The sequence below is a fragment of the Macaca nemestrina genome, chromosome 6 (genome assembly GCF_043159975.1).
Source record: "Macaca nemestrina isolate mMacNem1 chromosome 6, mMacNem.hap1, whole genome shotgun sequence".
NCBI lineage: Eukaryota > Metazoa > Chordata > Mammalia > Primates > Cercopithecidae > Macaca > Macaca nemestrina.
Genome location: NC_092130.1, coordinates 145,532,219 through 145,553,188, shown reverse-complemented (window position 1 = coordinate 145,553,188; position 20,970 = coordinate 145,532,219). Strand labels below are relative to the sequence as shown.

The 20,970-nt window shown below is 37.6% G+C and overlaps 1 protein-coding gene, 2 long non-coding RNA genes and 1 other non-coding gene across 11 annotated transcripts in view; 1 reads left to right on the top strand and 3 right to left on the bottom strand.

Annotated features, from left to right (window-relative positions):
• The window catches only part of LOC105473062 (sperm flagellar 2), a 366,010-nt gene that overhangs the window by 176,881 nt on the left and 168,159 nt on the right, over positions 1 to 20,970 (top strand). For 6 of the 8 annotated variants that reach the window (XM_011726675.3, XM_011726674.3, XM_011726677.3 and 3 more), the window contains exons 1-2: positions 5,382 to 5,575; positions 16,233 to 16,335. In XM_011726675.3, coding sequence (XP_011724977.2) covers positions 5,518 to 5,575; positions 16,233 to 16,335 — 161 coding nt within the window. In that variant the 5' untranslated portion in view covers positions 5,382 to 5,517. Of the gene's footprint in view, positions 1 to 5,381; positions 5,576 to 16,232; positions 16,336 to 20,970 lie in introns of those variants that run through there. The other 2 variants (XM_011726678.2, XM_011726676.3) reach the window with 2 other exon arrangements.
• LOC139363906 (uncharacterized) overlaps positions 1 to 20,970 on the bottom strand; it is a 236,171-nt gene that overhangs the window by 163,633 nt on the left and 51,568 nt on the right. The window lies entirely within an intron of this gene.
• Positions 1,504 to 5,364, bottom strand: LOC105473064 (uncharacterized). Its single transcript, XR_982027.3, has 3 exons — positions 5,312 to 5,364; positions 4,116 to 4,199; positions 1,504 to 1,563 (listed from the first exon to the last, which is right to left on the bottom strand). It is a non-coding gene; the product is annotated as an uncharacterized lncRNA (long non-coding RNA).
• On the bottom strand, positions 20,105 to 20,165 carry LOC112425110 (U7 small nuclear RNA). Its single transcript, XR_003016120.1, has one exon. It is a non-coding gene; the product is annotated as a U7 small nuclear RNA (small nuclear RNA).

The following is a 20,970-nucleotide window of genomic DNA, read 5'->3' as shown; positions in this document are numbered from 1 at the left end:
TCAATGCTGCTGTGAAGTTTGGTGCTCTATCATCTATGCCCTTCCCAAAGAGCAATCTTTTCAGCAACCTGCATATCATGAACTTCAATCCCCCAGGTCCTACTGACTAATAGTAAAGCTTGGAACCTTTTACTAACTTAACTCTGGTCATCAATTTAAACATACTACTAGGAGGACCACAAGCAGAACTGCCTCAGAGGCCACCGCATGGTATGTATCCACCGCCTAGAAGCATGCTCAGGGATTCAGTGCTTCCAGCAGACACAGTTTTAGGACATATATTCCCCAAGCTATAGGGGCTTTGTACAATCTTGCAGTCTTCCTAATTTGAATAACTCTAGAGTGAAACACATTGAATATATCAGGCTCCAATTTTGGGGCAATAAAGCTCTCTCAGAATTCCAACTGTAGCCTTGCCTGCTGTATTGGGTTGATTAGGCCGTTTTACCTCAACCAAAATAATCCACATTTTTCCATAAGTTGTTAAGATAATTACTCTGAATAAGATGATATCCTGCTTGGACTTCCCACTTCCTGAGATATTGTTACTAAATACAATTAGTTAGTTCTATAAAATGGACATAGGAAGTCAGTTCTCTGGAGAAGAAATTTGAGTTTACTATAAGAACATATTTGAAACAGAACCATCAAACCAAAATGACAATGTGCACACATTAGAGATACCAAGAAAACTCATGTGATGGGATGTTTAGAAGTAAAGCCAAGAATGAAATGGCACTAAGTACTTAGTAATGGTACTAAGTTTTTATTCAACAGGACACCCAGATTAACTTCAGATCAATCTCAAGAGAGATTGGTCTAATTGGACATTACTGTTACTGTGCCAACGATTGAAAAGAATCATAATTTGGTGTATCTAGGTCTCATTGCAGGAAGTTTCTTGTATTTACAACAAACAATTACTTCTATATTATTGTACATATAAGATAATGCATAGATTTTATATATATACTTTTTTTTCTATCATTCCATCTAAACCTTTAGAAATTGTTAAACAAAAATTTTTCTGATACTTGTTAAAGAGGGTAAGAAAGACTTTATTCAAGGGACCACTGCAATGGGGTTTTACAATAGGGGAGAAAAATCAAGTTCAACTCCAAATACAAAGAAAAGTGGGGATTTATAGCCAAAGAGCATGGTGGTGATCAGTGGATAAAAAATTACTAAAAGGAAACGTCAGGGTCAGGGGGATTCTAGCTAGACTGACTTGACAGGATTCTTCTTGCTGAAGACAGGCCATAGTGATAAGTCCTGGGAATGGTGGAAGATTAGAATTTGATCAGATATCCAAGGTTGGGGATTTTCACTGAATGAACCCAGCCGCATTTTTGCTAAAACTGAATTAGCATGCCACGGATGAGTTTTTGTCAAAATACAATTTTAAATAATTACTTGAAAGGTAAAACTGACTAGAAAAGTAGTTTAATAAAATCTCACCTCTCAAAACAATATAGAGATGTCAATAATCCTAATTGTTAGTTCTGCCACCATTGCCAATAAAAATTATTGAATGCTAGCTGCATGTCAGGTCCTATACTAGGTCTGAGAATAAAAGGAATAAGATACATTCTATTAATGCAAGGGTAGCCCATATAATATAGCAACTAAAACTATTTGTAAATCAATGACAAAATCGCTGCCATTAGAACAAGAGCCTCAATATGGCTTCTTGAAAAGACAAACAAAAATTTTCAATCAAGACTCTCTTTGTATTCAACCACCACAAAATACATTTTTTTTTCCCAATAGCACATGGAACATGGAACACTTTCTAGGATAGACTGTATGTTAGGCCACAAAACATGTCTCAAAAAATTTTTTAAAATTACAATCATATTAAGTATCTTCTCAGACCACAGTGGAATAAAAATGGACATCAATATATAGAGAATCTTTGGAAACCACATAAATCATATAAATACACAGAAATTAAATAACATGCTCCTGAACTTCCATAGGTTAATGAAAAAATTCAGATGGAGGTTAAAAAATTTCTTGAAACAAATGAAAATGGAAACACGACATACCAAGACCTGTGGGATACAGCAAAAGTAGAACTAATACGAAAGTTTATAGCATCAAATGCCCACATCAAATAAGTAGAAAAATTTCAAATAAACAGTTTAACAACACACCTCAAGAAACAAGAAAAGCAAGAACAAACCAAATCCAAAATTAGCAGAAAGCAAGAAATAACAAACAGCACAGAACTAAACAAAATAGGGACTTTAATAAAAAAGAAACACAAAGGGTCAACAAAATGATAAGTTGGTTCTTTGAAAAGATAAACAAAATTGATAAACTACTAACTAGAGTAATCAATAAAAGGAGAGAGAAAACCCAAATAATATCAGCAAATGATAATGGAGATATTACAATTGATATCACAGAAATATAAACTATTATCAGAGACTATTATATACAACTATATGCTAACATACTGGAAAATTCAGGGGAAATGGATACATTTCTGGAACAACTCAACTTAGCAAGATTGAATCAGGAAGAAATACAACACCTGAACAGACCAATCACAACTAGAGAGAATGAATCAGTAATAAAAATTATCCTAACAAACAAAAGCACAGGACCAGATGGATTCACTGCTGAATACTACCAAATGTATAAAGAATTAATACCAATCTTCCTCAAACTACTCTTTAAAAAACTGAGGAGTGAATTCTCCCTGATGCATTCTTTGTATTACCCTGATGTCAAAAATAGATAAGAATGCAACCCAAATAGGAAACTACAGGTTAATATATTGATGAATATAGATGCAAGAATCCTTAACAAAATACAAGCAAACTGAATTCAATAGCACATCAAAAAGATAATACACAATGATCAAAGGGGATTTATACCAGGAATGCAAGGATGATTTGACATACACACACCAATAAATGTTATACATCACACCAACAGAATGAAGGACAAAAACCATGTGATGATCTCAATAGATGCAGAAAAAGCACTTAATAAAATTCATCATTCCATCATGATAAAAACTCTCAACAAACTAGGCATAGAAAGAACATACCTCAAAATAATAGACCATATATGACAAGCCCACAGCTAACATATTGAATGGAGGAAAGTTGAAAGCCTTTTCTCTAAAAACTGGAACAAGACAAGGATACCCACTTTCACTACTCTTATTCAAGAGAGAACTGAAAGTCCTAGCCAAATAAATTAGGCAAGAGAAGAAAGAAAACGTATTTAAATTGGAAGATAGTCCCTTTTTGTAAATGACATATTCTTATATTTTGAAAAATTTAAAAACCACCAAATAGCTTTTATAGCTGATAAGCAAATTCAATAAAGTAACAGGATACAAAATGAACATACAAAAATTAGTAGCATTTCTGTACACTAATACTGAAATAGCTGAAAAATAAATCAAGGCCAGGTGCAGTGGCTCAAACCTGTAGTCCCAAGTCTTTAGAAGGCCAAGGCAGAGGATTGCTTGAGCCCAGGAGTTCAAGACTAGCTTGTGCAACATAGAAAGAACTCATCTCCACCAATGAATGAATGAATAAATAAATAAATAAATAAATAAAGCAATTTCATTTACAATTAGTACAGTACAAATATATACCTAGGAATAAATTTAACCAAGGCAATGAAAGACCCTACAAGAACAATTGCAAAACATTGATGACAGAAATTGAAGAGGACACAAACAAACGGAAAGACACCCCATGTTCATGAATTGGAAGAATTAATATCATTAAAATGATCATGTTACCTAGGACAATCTATAGATTTGATTCAATTCCTATAAAAATACCAATATCATTTTCACAGAAATAGAAAAAACAATCCTAAAATTCATATGGAACCAATAAAGAACCCATATAGCCAAAGCAATCCTAAGCATAAAGAACAAAGCTGGAAACAGCACAGTATCTGACTTTAAATTATATTACAAGGCTATAGTAATTAATACAGCATAAGCTGGAAACAGCACAATATTTGACTTCAAATTACATTACAAGGCTATGGTAATCAAAACAGCTTGGTAGTGGTATAAAAATAGACACAAAGAACAACCTAACAGAATAGAGAACCCAGAAATAAATCCACGTACTTACAGACAACTGATTTTCAACAGAAGTACCAAGAACTATGTTGAAAGAACACCCTCTTCCATAAATGGTGCTGGATAAATTGGCTATCTATATGCAGAAGAGAAAAGCTGAAAAGTATTTCTCACCACATGCAAATATCAACTCAAGATGGATTAAAGACTTAAATGTATATATACATAATGGAATACCATTTGTCTACAGAAAAAAATGAAAACAGGTCATTTGCAGCAACATAGATGGAACTGGAGGCCATTATGTTCAGTGAAATAGGCCAGGCAACAGAAAGACAAATACTGCATGTTCTTACTCATATGTGGTAGCTAAAAAAGTTGATCTCCTGGAGATAGAGAACAAAATTATCAGTACCACAGGCTGGAAAGGATGTGAGGGTGGGAAGGGGAAATGAAGAGTGGTTGGTGAATGGGTACAAACTTATAGTTAGATGGAAGAAATAGGGTCTAATGTTAGCTAGCAACTGGGGTGACTATAGTTAGCAAGGATACATTGTATATTTCAAAATAGCTAGAAGAGAAGATTTGAAATGTTACCAACGTATATAAATGATAAATACTCAAGGTGATGGATACCCCAAATACCCTTTTTCTTCTTCCTCTTCTTTTTAATTTTTCTTCCTCTTCTTTGATCTCTCCTGGTTCTCCTCTTTCTTGTTCTCCTTCTCCTTTCTTCTCTTCTTCCTGTTCCTCCTCTTCCCCCTCCTCCTCCTCTTCTTCCTCTCCCTCTCCTTCTCCTTCTCCTTCTTGTTCTTCTTTTTTCTTTTTTTGAGACAGAGTCTCCTTCTGTTGCCCAGGCTGGAGTGCGGTGGCTCGATCTCGGTTCACTGTAAACTCTGCCTCCTGGGTTGATCCTTCCACATCAGCATCTTGAACAGCTGGACCACAGGCGCAGGCCACCACGCCCGCTTAATTTCTTATAGAAAAAAAAAGGTTTCTGCTACCTTGCCCAGGCTGGTCTTGAACCCCCAGGGTCAAGCGAGCGCCACACACTCTACAAAGTGGTAGGATTATTGGCGTGAGCCACAGAGCCCTGCCGAGACTCTCGTTTTTCTTTCTGCTCACCTAAGAAGCCCCTGCTGTGTCCCTAAGTGTTCCCGCCTCGCCCCTGCCCACACCCACAGCTCCCTAACTTCTCTCACAGGCCCCCACTGGCTCCTCCTGCGCTGGCGCACGCTCAGGTCTTACCCGCCAGCAGGTGGCGGAACACGATTTTCTGTCGTCTGCGGCTGAGCCCTGGCGTCCCCTCTTCTCTATGCCTTTCGTCTAGTTCCAGCCAGGATACGCTTCCTTAGCAAAGGGTTGCCCTTGGCAACAGGAGGACGCGGGAGGGCGGGCTTGGTTCCTGGCGAGTTTCTTAGCACCCGCCTGCGGTCTGAGGCACCGGCTGAACCATGTCGGAGATCCTGTGCCAGTGGCTCAACAAGGAGTTGAAGGTGTCCCGGACAGTGAGTGAGTGACCATAGCCAGGGGCGAGCGGCTGAGGGGCTAGCGGAGCGCAGAACCTGCAGCTCAGAGCACTCAGGGAAGGTGGCGGGCGGGGCGCGAGCTGCGCAGGTGGGGCACCTGCGGAGCCGGCAGCACCCCACAGTGAGCAACTCTGCTCGGTAGTGCCCCAGGTCCGTCCCGCCACCTCCCTACAGCTCACCCCAGCCAGGGCAAGGCCTTGTCACGTCCCTACTCTGCCGCTCTCACGTCCCCACTCTTGTCACGGTGGGCCCAACCCGCAGGCATTTTGACTTGTGATGTGGTTCTAGGCAATCAGCGGGTTTAGGAAGGTCTCTTTTGCTTCTGTGGAGAGGAAACTTTGCTGAACTCTGTAGTGTGACCCTAATGATGCCTCCTTCACATCACCAGAAGCAGAAGCATGGTGTGCTCGCTGGCTAGTCGATGAAATATGAAGCCCCTGGACAAGTTACAATACCTTCTCTGAATGTGTTTCCTTCTCTATAAAATGGACCTAATAATGCTTTCCATACTTAACTGACCGGCAGGGGAGGGTGGGTGTAAAATAAGTTAATGTAGAATACGTTAACATTTACAAATTTTAGTAAATTTTAAGCCCCAAATCACAAACTTTAGCTATTTCTGGTCACTATTGGCTCTTGCCCAGAGCTGACCTTATTCACCAACCTAATTTTATCCTAACCATGCAGTTGCCACCCAAAGTTTCCAAGTCTGACAACCGCAGAGGCAATTTTACATGCTGGCAGCTTCCTTGTCTGCCTGGTAATTCTTCAGTAGGAGTTCATTTTTCAGTTTTTTTTTTTTTTTTTTCTTTTTTTCCTTAAGGCAAGAGGTTTTCAGGAAGTCATTTCAGTTCATTTTCCCAGAAGAACTTGCTTAACACCATCTTGCTACCAGAGAGGCAGTGGTGCCAGTTCAACTTTAGGTTATCCACAGAAGTTGCTAGATGGTAGTGTTTCTGTGGGTGCAAAGTAGTTATTAATACTCTCAGCATGAGGATCTTTAACACAGAGCATCTCCTGTTGCATTTCTTGAGGCAGAAACGTCAGACTCTTTCTTTGTCAAATGGCCATGTACACACTCCCTATGAACTGCAATAAATTCTTTCCTGGTATTCTGTAATTATCCCATTGTGTCTCCAACTGTTTATTTGCTAAAATATGATGGACTGGGTACAATATTTAGCATTTATTGTTTCTTATTCCTGTCTCACCATAGGTGCCAAAATAAAATATCATGCCCTTAAGTTGTACTCTTCTAAAGGAAAAGCAGATACATATTGCTTAGTTTAATTTAGTTCATTTATTTTATTAGTAAAAACCACACCCGGGCTGGGCACTGTGGCTCATGCCTGTAATCCTAGCCCTTTGGGAGGCTGAGGCAGGCAGATCATGAGGTCAGGAGTTTGAGACCAGCCTGGCTAACATAGTGAAATGCTGTCTCTGCTAAAAATACAACAATTAGCCGGGCACGGTGGCGGGTGCCTGTAGTCCCAGCTACTTGGGAGGCTGAGGCAGGAGAATCGCTTGAACCCGGGAGGCGGAGGTTGCAGAGAGCCGAGATTGCGCCACTGCACTCCAGCCTGGGTGACAGGGCGAGACTCTGTCTCAAAAAACAAACAAACAAAAAACAAAACAAAACAAAAACCACCCTTTGCTGAAGTCCCCAGGACTCTATTGCAACATTTTGAAATACTTTTAGGAGAAATAAATGAAATTAATAAAGACACATAAAATAAAAGCAGTAGATGCCATTATAATTTTAATTAGTTTTGGAAATTTTGGTTTTGAGAGGTGGAGAAAGAATGACTTCATTCTGTAAACATGAAAAGGCTGAAGACTAAGTAAGAATTTTAACAACATTTAGCCTATGAATGGAAACTTCCTGGCATCTGCTTTCCTGAGTTGTAGATCTGGAAGCTAGCAGAGACACCCCGTTCTAATGGAGTGTCCTGCTTTCCATTCACTAGCAAACGTATTAATTTTTTTTAATCGCAACTACTATAAGAGAGATAGACCTAAAGAGTCCTCGAGGAGGTAACCAGATTCCACATTGTAAAAGGCCTTTGGACTATAGGGAACACACTTAACTGTGTTTGTAAGCCAACAAGCTAGGATTTGTGCACCCAAGGAAGCACATTTCCTACTGCTGCTGTCCCATCACCAGATAAACTGTTCTGTGGTGCACAACGGAAGGCTTTGGATGGTTAGTAGAATCTATCATGGAAGGACTGTGAGTAGGTACAACCTCTGGGGAAAGTAATCAGGCAATTTCTGGGTAAGGGAAATGTAAAGAGCAAGAACTTGGAGGTTAGACTGCTTGGAAATCTTTTGGACAAGTTATTTACCTAAATTTCATCATACTTAAAAACAATAATAATAATGATACCTCATCTGGTTGTATCAAGATTAAATGGGATATTAAATGTAAAGCATTTAAAATAGCACTTTGGATATAAATTCTAAATCTTATTTCTCCACATCTATCAAATAAAAATAAAAACACCAACGTATAAGGATATTTGAACAAGGATGTTTATTGCTACATGAATTACAGGGGCAAAAATAAAAATTGAAAACAATCTGAGTATCCTTCAGAAGTGTAATGCTTGGATAAATGGTGCTTTATTCATACTATGAATTGTTATGCAGTTATTACAAAGAGTGAGTTAACTGCTATAACTTTTGGCCTAAAGGATATTTATGTATTTTTGTCAAGTAAAAACCAAAAGTTAGAGCTTACTGTGACTAGTATAATTATATATTTGTACCAATTAGGAAACATACACTTATGAATATGGCCATTTATATGGACATGAAGAAAAGTATGGAAAGACATATACTGGACTATTGACATACACATGAGTCTTCATATTATGGTTGGCGTAAGAATAAAGGAAAGTGTGGAAGGATATAAGCAAGTGTGTTATAGGGATTACCCTGGGGAAGTGGGAGATTGCTAGCTTTTCTTTATACATCTCTGTTATCTGGCTTGTTGCTTATATTGCCTTTGTAATTTGAAGGGAAAATTCAATAGAGCATTAAAGATAAAAAATCAAAAGAAGCCAAACGTCACATGACAGAATAGGAGAAAAAGAGGTTTAATACTTTAGTTGAAATGTCATAAGCATATTATAATAAAGTATTGTGGGAGCTTGTGGAACAGTTATATGGAGTTCAAATGAAGTCTACGAATGAAAGAAGAATAAATAATGAAAGTTATCCCTTATTGAACATTTATGTAGGTATACCAGACCCTGTTCTAAGCTCTTTACATATATTTTCTTATTTAATCTTAAAAACAACCCTGAGAGGTATTGCCCTGGATGTTCAGGTGAGTCAGGAGGAGGAGAGGGCTTAGTAATTTGTTCAAGGTCTTATAGCCAGTAGGCCGTAGAGCTAGAGTTTGAACTTAAGCTTTTAGGTCCTATATTGGACATTAAAGTTTTAAACTTAGGTATAAATATATATGTTTAAGTAACTCTCTCAAATATATTCATTTGAGCTCTTTTTATAAGGATTATTTTTCATTTGAAGTCACAAGAAATACAAAAATTCAGCCATCTAGGCATGTTATAATATCATAGGGCATAACCTAATTCCTAGATGGTTAAGTGGCAAAGGTGGATGAATTTGTTCAGAATTCATGTTTGTTCAGAAGTGGCCCAGTCCATCGTTGCTTGTTGGGACAAAGAAACAGGAGAGAATGCCGAGCCTGTGCATTTGCTGCCTTGTGAGGCTAAATAATGGTTCCGTTGTTGGAGAGGCAGTCAAAGCTAATGTGTGCTGTGTTTTACTTTTTCTGATCTAGAGATATTTCATCTAGATAGCAGTGGTAGGTGAAATTAGATTGATTAAAGTCATAATTCCTGCCCCTCTGACTTACAGTACTTAGGGAAGCCACATTGTTCAATAGTATTTTCCAATGTTACTTCTACTACCAAAAGCTTCTGAAATTACAATAGTTGTGAATTATTCTACTGCTAGGGCATATTCCTATTTTAAATAAGGTTAATTAATATATTGGGATATATTAATCATTGCTTACATGATATATCAAAAAATTAAATAGATACATTTTTGTGAGTTTTAAGAGACAATCTATGCTCCTTGTTAATTGGGTTTGGGTTTTTTTTTCAAATGGGTTTCCATAGATGATTAATCTTGTCCTTTTATATTAAACCTTAGTAGCATTTGTTTTGGAGAGTGATATTTTCTACTCTTTGTCCTAAATTTTAGGGGCATCCTCTCCTGCATTAATGATACTTTCTTGATTCGTTCTTTTGTCCTAACATTTTCAGAAGGATCATATTTTATTTTAAGAAAAGATAGAGATATCAAAAAATCCCATTGAATATTCATTTTTGTGCAACAAAATAAAAATAAAATAAAATAAAGTTCATAATGTATTGTGGTAACCTTACCACATTACGGAATCATATAACTTTGGATCTGAAAAATAATCTTGAACATCATTTAATTCTTTAGCAGATGAGGAAATCTAATCAGATGTGTTAAGAGCGTTGTTTAGGATTATGCACCTAGGTAGTAGCAAGTTAGCAGGAGATTCTGAGCCTGCTACCTTTTAGTTCTTGTCTTCTTTAAACCTGGAGTCTAAACCTTACACATTTTCTCATACTTAAACTCTCAGAATCATTAGAAAATATACTGCTTCTGATGTAAAGCAACAGATTTCGATACTTCCTGGCTAGCCTTGCAGCGTTTTTCTTGATTAAAACTTGGCTATCATTGACTAAAAATTAATACAGCAAGTCTACTAGCAGAAGGCTATTGTGTAAATCAAAGCAAAAATTTTAAGAAATAGAGTTCCAAGAAAAGACTGATGCTCAGTATTTTCACAATTAAAAAGGGTTATAATATAGCAATTGAGATTTAGTTTCAGATAGTAAATCTCAGGAATTATGACAAAGCCTTCAAAGGATAAAACTGTGAAGACTGAGCATCCTATTCTGACTAAAGGAAAGAAAACATCAGTATCCCCTGCCGAAGATCTCAGGACACATCTGTATTTGCACAAAATTAGATTTATAGATTTGTTGTAACAAGAGAGAACATGTACCATGAGGACTGCGGGGCATCTCGGTAAGAAGGTGCTAGAAATGACTTGGGCTTGTGTTAGGTATTTTTGAGGAGGGTTCCAGGAAGTGGTGCCTTGCTGTGAATGAAATCCTGTCCAGAAGCATAGGAAATTTTATGATTTAGGTATCTTAATAAATCTTATCTAGAAGGTGATAAAAATGATCAAAGCAAAGCTATGATTAGTAGAGAAGCAGCAATCATTCTTATTGGCCGGAATAGGGACATACTTGGTTATTTTTGTGTTTTGGACAATATTCTTGTTTTGGTCTGAGCTCAGACGTGATTACAGAGGGATTTTGTTTTTGTTTTGCTCCATCAGTGTCACAGAGTCTGATGTTGGTGTGCTGTGAAATTGGTTATGTTCAGCGGGAGAATGCCAAGGCCTAGCTGTGGGCACCTAGCCAGTTTCTAGGAACATCACAGCCTGGTAGGACCAAGCCAGTTCCAAGCCTTCAGCAGGGTTTTTTGTTTGTTTGTTTGTTTGTTTGATCTCAAATGAGAGTAAATTTGCTTGGCTTTTTAAATGTAGTTGATAGTGCAGGCTAGATCTTTCCTACTCTAGTAAAGGAGGAGTAAAGGCCACAGAGCATAAAATGGTATGGGTCTGCAGTCCCTTACCTCAAAAATTCTAAAATCCAAAAATCTCTGAAAACTGCAACTTTGTACATTACTCATTTGGCAGCAAAACCTGACCAGAAATGCCATGAGGCTGTTTAGTCCTTATTTATTTCACTGGATGTGACTATTTAAATATTTTGCTGTATCAATAGACTGTGTTTAAGTACAGGTGCTTCCCCAGACCAGTGGGGGAGTTGTAGCCTATCTGGCCTAAAGAGTGGACCTGTATATGAATGCCAGGAATTGCCAAATATTTGCTTTCTGAGTACTGAATTGTGTTTTAAACAAGCATGTTTATACTGTAATCATTTAAGGATCTGTTATTCACAGTTTGTCTAATTAATATGACCTGTTTTCTTAAATTAGAAGACAGTAATAATAACAATAAAAATAATCACTGAACTTTCACTGTGGACCAGGCAGTGTGCTAAGCATTTTACATACAAGATTTAATTCTCAAAACTACTCTTATAAGGTAGAGCCCATCACTCTCTCATTTTTACAGATGAGAAACTGTGGCTACATAGTTGTCCAAGGTGAAGCAGCTTGTAAATGAGCCACCAGTCTAACAGAGAATCTTTCTCCAGAACCTGTGTTCTCCTTATCACCATGTGGAATGTGGATGGCTTTCTGTGCTTCCTCCAGCTGGCTAAGGGCCATTTTGATGGAAAGGCACATAGATCATTTCACCTGCTGTCCCAGCCTAACTTAGACCCATCACCGAGGCCTGCATCAAAGATTTATTAGAAAAGGAAACTTTAGTGATGGGGACCAGGCATGTGGCTTGGAAGATTAGAGGCGGGGTTCAGTTGCTGCTAAATAATTTTAATCCCAGATGTAAGTAATTTTGGGTTTAGGACGAAGATTGTCACTGGGCTCCCACGGTTTATTTACTTATCATATTCTTTCATTGCTGCTTGTTCTGGAGTCAACCTACCTCTTTTTCCCCATACAAAATTTCAATTGTTAGTGCAAATTACTTTATAGAGGTGGGCATCCTGAAATTAGTCATAGTATTCAGTGACATTTGTGGGAAGAAGAACATGACAAACCAAACAGAAAAAAAAAATAAGCGTTTTCTTTCCTTTTCTTTTTTCCTCACTGTTTCTCTCTCTCCCTATCACCTTTGTCTCTTACTCTGTCTCTCTGTGGCTTCTTATCTGTCTTCTTTTATTTTTTGACATGGAGTCTTGCTCTGTCACCAGGCTGGAGTGCAGTGGCGCAATCTCGGCCTACTGCAACCTCCGCCTCCCGGGTTCAAGCAATTCCCCTGCCTCAGCCTCCTGAGTAGCTGGGGCTACAGGCACATGCCACCATGCCCAGCTACTTTTTGTATTTTTAGTAGAGACAGGGTTTTATCATATTGGCCAGGCTGGTGTCGAACTTCTGACCTCGTGATCCGCCCGCCTCAGCCTAAAGTGCTGGGATTACAGGCATGAGCCACTGGGTCCGGCCCTGTCTTCTTATATGTTTTAATCTATTAGTCCTAGTGTATACACTCTTCAGCCTTTTCTTTCCTTGTCTAATTTCTTATACATGTTCTTTTTTCTTTTTCTTTAATTTTTTTCTCCAAGTTTCCCCTTTGTTGCTTTTCTCATTTGCTATATTCTTCATTCATTGTTCTAGTTTCTGCTAATGTGGCACACGGGAAATCTGAAGTGTCTTATGCATAAAAAACTTCAGACAGATATTTTGGTACTTGCTTATTCGTTGTAAACTACTCTGATAATGAAGTACATAAGTGTTTACTATCCTTCTTTAACCTTTATACTATAAATACTTCTATTTCATCCATATCATAATTGCCTTATTAATATGTCATGCCATTTCAAAGGAAATGGGTAATGATTTTATTTTTCTGGCTACCTTTTTGTAGAAAATGGTTTGCTACAGACCGTTTGTCAGCCAAATTGAAGATGAAGGAAAGGGATTTAGTATTCCCCAGTTATTCCTGGGCTAGACTTTCAGCATTCAGTCAACGTGAACAACAGGCACAGTGCAAACCCCAGAGGGAGGCAGGAAGGAAAAGAGATTACCTGAAGGTAACATAGCAACAGCTCTTGAACAGAAAGCAATAAGCCAAAAACTGGGACACGAGCCTGATAGCATAGGAAGAGAAAGACACACGTACATCCATAGATGAATAATGGTTTTAGGTCCAGTGGCTCTTTAGAAAACTAAGGGAAGTATAGGGATAGGTTAGGGAGGAGAGAAGGGAAGAGGCAGAAGGAAGGAAGCAACAGAGAGAAGAGGTGAAAGACACAGCTAGAGCACCCTGGGTGGCACATTGAGGATCGTGGTGGCAACGAGAGCTTTGGAGTCTGTGAGGGAAGGAGAAAGCTGCAGTGACACAGGAGGAGGTGGCACACTTTGGCCCATTGGAGCAGAAGGAACCCTTTGGATTTCAGTTGCTTTAAAGACTACTGAGGTATGAAGCCGGAAGACACTTGCTGAATAACAGATGACATTTGGTATAAGATCAAGCCAATCCTCATTTTACTAGCATCACAAGGCATTATGATATTCAAGTGGTGTCGCATTAAAGTCAGAAAACATCATTGCCTAGGTTATGAAGCTCAAGCTTAACTTGTGCTGTAAGGTGTTCCAGGCGGTACAGTAGATCTAGCTGAGTTATAAAGCTCAGGTATGCCATGGATTTCAAATTCTCCTGCTGGAAGCTTTGGGACATACGGTTCTCTAACTATATTTTCTCAAGAATTGCTTCAGTGTTTCACATTAAGACATAGCTTTGGAAGGACAGATATGACTGATAGGAAGGGCATCAAACCATCAACTCTGAAAGAATGTATCATGGGTTTAGAGTGAGATCATTCTGCCCTAAATAGTTTTAAAATGATGATAAAACTGGTCTGTTTGTGGAAAAGCTTGCTAAACTCCACTAATAGGTGCCAGACTGTGGACTTTAAGAATAGATGGAATGTGTCTGTTCTCACATGAACTATATAGCTGAACACAAGTTTATGTGATTGGAAGCTTTCATTTTCCTAGAGCTTATAAAAGTTTCATTTCTTTTTACCTATTGCTAAAGTGATCTATAGACAAAAGCACTGTTTCCCCTTAATGTTTTTTACCTTTTATTTTTTCTATTGCAAATAAAAATTATGTAACCATAATTAATAGATTCTAATTCTAGACAGTTCAAGAACTCACCCTGAATAAATAGAATCAATGGGAATCATTGACATCTTTTTAAACTACTTTTATTATTGTATTGACTCAACTTAAGGATTGGGGTATTCCTCTGAGTCTAAAGGGTTTTGAGAACAGATCTTAAGAAAGTCTTAGGGAAAACTGTGGTCTGGCATCAGATATGCAAAAAAGTATCATAATATGGTGTAATCTTTGGAGTGTGGACTGTGCAGTGGCTGTTATGGAGCAATTTAGCTCACCTTCCTGCAACTACACAACCAAGCGTCACGTCTACAAATCATGAAGGAATGTTATTTCTTCACGGTCAGCTAGCCACCTCATTATTAGTCAGACAGGTAAAATAGAAGAATCTGGTAAAAATGAATTTGTGATACTGAATGACATATAATATTTCAACCGATGCTAACTAAAGGACCCTGATGGAAGCATGTTGAATGTTTGTGGAGGATTTTGAAGTGATTTGAGAGATGATGGCTTTGGTCTATGATAATATAATTTATTTTATATATAATCCTTAAATACCATGTAACTCTATATATTTTACTTTATAAGAAAAATACAAGTAACTCAAAACTAAGAACATTTTTTTTTTTAAAAAAAGCAAATTCTATTGAACACTTAAAAAAAAATTTTTTTCTCGGCTGGGCGTGGTGGCTCATGCCTGTAATCCCAGCACTTTGGGAGGCTGAGTTGGATAGATCTTGAAGTCAAAAGATCGACACCAACCTGGGCAACATGGTGAAACCCCCCTCTCTACTAAAAATACACAAATTAGCCGGGTGTGGTGGCACACGCCTGTAGTCCCAGCTCCTCGGGAGGCTGAGTCAGGAGAATCACTTGAACCTGGGAGGCAGAGGTTGTAGATCATGCCACTGCACTCCAGCCTGGGCAACAGTGAGACTCCATCAAAAAAAAACAAAGAAAAAAATTCTGCACTTATCATTATGTGCCTACTATGTGGCAGGCATGGTATCCAGCAATTCTCAAACATTACTGCATAAGAGAGCTATTAATATTAAACAGCTCTCTGAGATCAGATATAGATATGATTATCTCTATTCTAGACATGAGGCTGAAACTCAGGAAGATGAAGCAGCTTGCCCAATGTCACACAGCTAGTAAGAGGCAGAGCCAAGATTCCAAGACAGATGTCTCTGGCTCCAAAGTCAGTTTTCCCTGGGCTATCTCTCCATAATTGCATGGGACAATAACTGGGCCATAGTGTCCCCTCTGAACCATGAAGGAGAAGTTTGATTATGCTCAGGAGGTTTTATTTAAGAACATGCAAATGGCTTTAGTAAACTTTCCATTGTTTTACAGGTTAAAATGAAGTCTTTGTTTAAAAGAAGTTAGCTTGCATCTCACTTGGCCACTAGATTGCATGGGTTATCCAACTAAAGTATTAGAGTATAATTTTATAAAATATCTTTAAGGCTGGTTTTTAATCTAATGTTATTTACAAATTTTTTTGGTAGCATTTTTTAAAAAAATTTTATCCATTGTCTTTCTCTTCCTTCAAAAATTTGTATTTCATCAATTATTGATTTATATTTATTTGGGGATCTTTGTAAAATATCTATGTTAAATGTCAACCTTTTCCTTTGGTTATTAAAAGACGTTTCTAGAAATATATTCATAGCATTTTGAGTTCCAGTTAAATTGTGTAGTTTTTAGTGTATGTATATTTAAAGGGATCATTAGCTCTATGAGCAACATTGTATTCATGGTTTTTATCTCAATGTTTTGAAACTCAGGTCCCAAGTCATTTGCAAAGGCATTTTCCAGTGGCTTTCTACTTGGAGAAGTTCTATACAAGTTTGAACTTCAGGATGATTTTTCAGAATTTTTGGACAGCAGGTTAGTGAGATTATTCTTTGTTGTTGTTGTTATTGATTTGTTTTGAGACAAGGTCTTGTTCTGTTACCGAGACTGGAGTGCAGTAGCGTGATCATAGCTCACTGCAAACTTGAACTCCTGGGATCAAGCAATCCTCTTGCCTCGGCTTCCCAAATAGGTGGGACTACAAGTGCATGCCACCACGCCTGGCTAATTTTTGTATTTTTGGTATAGACGGGGTTTTGCCATGTTGCCCAGGCTGGTCTTGAATCCCTGGGCTCAAGTGATCCTCCTGCTTCAACCTTCCAAAGTGTTGGGATTACATGCATGCACCTCCACTCCTGGCCTACTCTTCAGTTTCAAGAAAAGTTAATTTCTTTGGCATTTGGAAAATCCAAAGTTAACTTCAAAGAATCATTAATCATAAGATCCCTTCCAAACCTCAAACACCCAAGCAGAACCATTAATATGGAAATTGTTCCTTCCTGGCACATACATTTTTTATTTTCTCAAGAGTACAAAGGAGAGACTGTTATGTGGTTGCAGCAAGACCTCATCTCTAAAGGGGACTTATTTTACACCAGATTTCTTCCTGTTTTGTTAATTGATTGTTCCTTCTTTTAAGAGAAGAAGTGAAACAACATATAGTGCTTTGGGTAGACAATTAGTATTATTATTTGTGGTTTAAAACTATAAAATAGAACTTAACTACTAATAAAAAATTCACAATGGTTTTTGTTTTTAGTGGCTATATTGAAATATAATTTATGTACCACAATTCACCTAATATATTCACATATTTAGTATCTTCACAACCATCACCACCATCTAAACATCCAGCCTCTGGCACCTACTAATCTACTTTTCTGTCTCTATGGATTTGCCTATTCTACACATTTTATATCAATGGAATCACACAATTTGTGACATTTTGTGACTGGCTTCTTCACTTAGGATAATGTTTTCAAGGTTCACCCATGTTAGCAAGTATCAGTATTTCTTCATTTATATTTATTTTCTGAATAATTTCTATTATATGGATACACCATACCATATTTTGTTTATCTATTTATCAATTGATGGATACAATCCTCCTTTGGTATTCTTGGGGTATTGGTTCCTGGACCCTCTACAGATATCAAAACCCAATAGGGCAGCCATTAAAGTTTAAAGTTCCAAAATCATCTTCTTTGACTCCATATCTCACATCCAGGGCACATTGATGCAAGAAGTGAGCTCCTATGGCATTGGAAATCTCTGCCCCTGTGACTTTCAGGGTACAGCCCCTCTCCTGGCTGCATTCACAGGCTGGTGTTGAGTGTATGTGGATTTTCCAGGTGCATGGTGCAAGCTGTCGGTGGATCTACCATTCTGGTTTCTGGAGGACAGTTGCCCTCTTCTCATAGCTCCACTAGGTGGTGCCCCACTAGAGACTGTGTTTGGGGGCTCTGACCCCACATTTCCCATCTACACTGCCCTAGCAGAAGTTCTCCATGAGGGCTCCATGCCTGCAGCAAACTTCTTGAATGCTTTGCTGCTTAGAAATTTCTTCCACCAGAAATCCTAAATCATCTCTCTCAGGTTCAAAGTTCCACAGATCTCTAAGGCAGGAGTAAAATGCCACCAGTCTCTTTGCTAAAGTATAGCAAAATCACCTTTATTTCAGTTCCCAATAAGTTCCTCATCTCCATGTGGATATTAGAATATATAAGTAACACTTATAACTCAATAATAAAAAGACAATCCAATTTAACAATAGGCAAAGGATCTGAATAGACATTTCACCAAAGAAGCTAACACACAACTAATAAGGAGACGAATAGATGCTCAGCATCATTAGTGTATTATTCCATTTTCACACTGCTGATAAAGACACACCCAAGACTGGGCAATTTACAAAAGAGAGTTGTTTATTGGACTTGTAGTTCCACATGGATGGGGAGGCCTCACAATCATGGTGGAAGGCAAGGAGTGGCAAGCCACATGTTACATCGATGGCAGCAGGCAAAGAGAGAGGTTGTGCAGAGAAGCTCTTGTTTTTAAAACCATCAGACCTTGTGAGACACATTCACTATCATGAGAACAGCATGGGAAAGACCCACCCCTATGATTCAGTCGTCTCCCACTGGGTTCCTCCCACAACATGTGAGAATTATGGGAGCTACAAGTTGAGATTTGGGTCGGAACACAGAGCCAAACCATATCAATTTGTGTTTAGGAAAATGCAAATCAAGATCACGAGATACCACTTCACACCCACTAGAATGCCTATAGGCAGAAAGATAGACAATAACAAGTGATGATAAGGACATAGAGAAATCAAAACCCTCACATAATGTTAGTGCGAATTTAATTCAGGCACTTGAAAAAACTGTTTAGGTGTGCCTCAAAAGGTAAACATAGACTGTCATACCCAACAATTCCACTTGTAGGTATACACCCAAGAGAAATGAAAACCTATCCACGTGATAACACAATGTTCATAGCAGATTATTCCTAATAGCCAAAAAGTAGAAACAACTCAAATATAGTTGGCCCTCTGTATCCATGATTTCCACATCCATGAATTCAACCACTTGCAATTCAAAAATATTTGGGAAAAAAAAGTCACAGAGTTCCAAAGAGAAAAACTTGTATTTGTCACAAACTGAGTACTACATTGAATCCACAAGAATGAAGTAATATGCAGGCATTGTATTAGATATTATAAGCAATCTAGAGATGATTGAAAATATACAAAAGGATGTATATAGATTATATACAAATACTATACTATCTTATGTGAAACCACCTCAACCTGGACTTCATTGTCCATATCACTGTCAGCATTTTGGTCAAAGCCATTCAACAAGTCTCTAAGAAGTTCCAAACTTTTCAACATTTTCCTGTTTTCTTCTGAGCCCTCCAAACTGTTCCAACCTTTGCCTGTTACCCAGGTACAAAGTTGCTTCCACATTTTCCATTATCTTTATAGTAGTATCCCACTCTCTGCGGTACCAAGTTACTGTATTAGTCCATTTTCACACTGCTATAAATATATACCCGAGACTGGGTAATTTATAAAGGAAAAAGGTTTAATTGACTTATACTTCCACATTGCTGGGGAGGCCTCAGGAAACTTACAGTCATGGCAGACGAGGAAGCAAACACATCCTTCTTCACAAGGCAGCAGGAGAGAGAAGAGTGAGTAGCAAAGTGGGAAGGGCCCCTCATAAAACTATCAGATCTCATGAGAACTAACTCACTATCACAGGACCAGCGTGGGGGAAGCTGCCTCCATGATCCAATCCTATACCTCCCACCAGGTATCTCCTTAGACATGTAAGAATTATGGGGATTACAGTTCAAGATGAGATTTGGGTGGGGACACAAAGCTTAACCATATCAGCTGCTTTATTATTTCTGTTCTTATTGTCATTTCTGGACTTCTGCTTGTTTTGGGTTTAGTTTTCTTTTTGTAGTTTCTTGTTATGGATGGTTAACTTTTTTATTTTAGATTTTCTTTTTTAACATTTGCATTGATGGCTATAAATTTCCCTGTAAGCACTGATTTAGCTGTATCAGGTAAGTTTTGGTATGTCATTTTGCGTCTTTATTTATCTCAACTAATATTCTAATTTCCCTTGTGATTTCTTCTGATTCTTTATTATTTAGGAGGATGTTATTTAATTTCCACATACTTTTGAATTTTCCAAATTTGCTGTGTTACTTATTTCTAATTTAATTACAATGTCATTGGACAACACAGTTATTTCAATCTCTTTAAACTTAATGAAATTTTTTTTTGGTGAGAGGTTTCTGGTAAAACCTGTAAAACCAGCTAGACAAATTCTAAAAGAGCTGCAACACTTATTGAAGCTGTTTTTAAAAATGGTCTAACATATATTCTCCTTTTGAAAATGTTTCATATGTACTTGAAGAGAATGTATATTCTATTATTGTTCAATAGAGTGTTTACAGATATCTGTGAGGTCCAGTTGGTTTATAGTGTTATCCAGGTCTTACATTTCCTTACTGCTCTTCTGCCTGGTTGCTGTATCCATTATTGAAAGTTGGAGCCAAAGTCTCAAATTGTTCTTGTTGAATCGTCTATTTCTCCCTCTAATTCTTTCAGTTTTTGCTCCATGTATTTTGTGACTCCATTGTTAGATGCATATATGTTTATAATTGTTATGTCTTCTTGAGAGATTGACCTTTTTAACAATATAAAATATTCTTAGTATCAACTAGTACTTTTTTTTTTCTTAAAGTCAATTTTGCCTGATACTATAGTCACTCTAGTCCTGTTTTGGTTATTATTTGCTTGATACACGTTTTTCCATCCTTTTACTTTCAATAAATTTGTGTATTTGAATCTAAAGTGTATTTTCTTGTAGAAAGCATATGATTGGATTGTATATCTGTTCTGCCAATTCCCTCTTTGTAATTGTAGTTATTTAATCCATTTATTTACAATATAATTATGAAGGAAGATTTGAGTGTGCAATTTTGATATTTGTTGTGTATATGTTTTATGTCTTTTTTACTGCTCTACTACTGCCTTCTTTTGTGTTAGATATTTTCTAATACCATTTTAATTCCCTTATTGTTTCCTTTACTGTATTTTTTGAGTCATTTTCTTGGTGGTTTTCATGAAGATTACAATTAATATTTTAA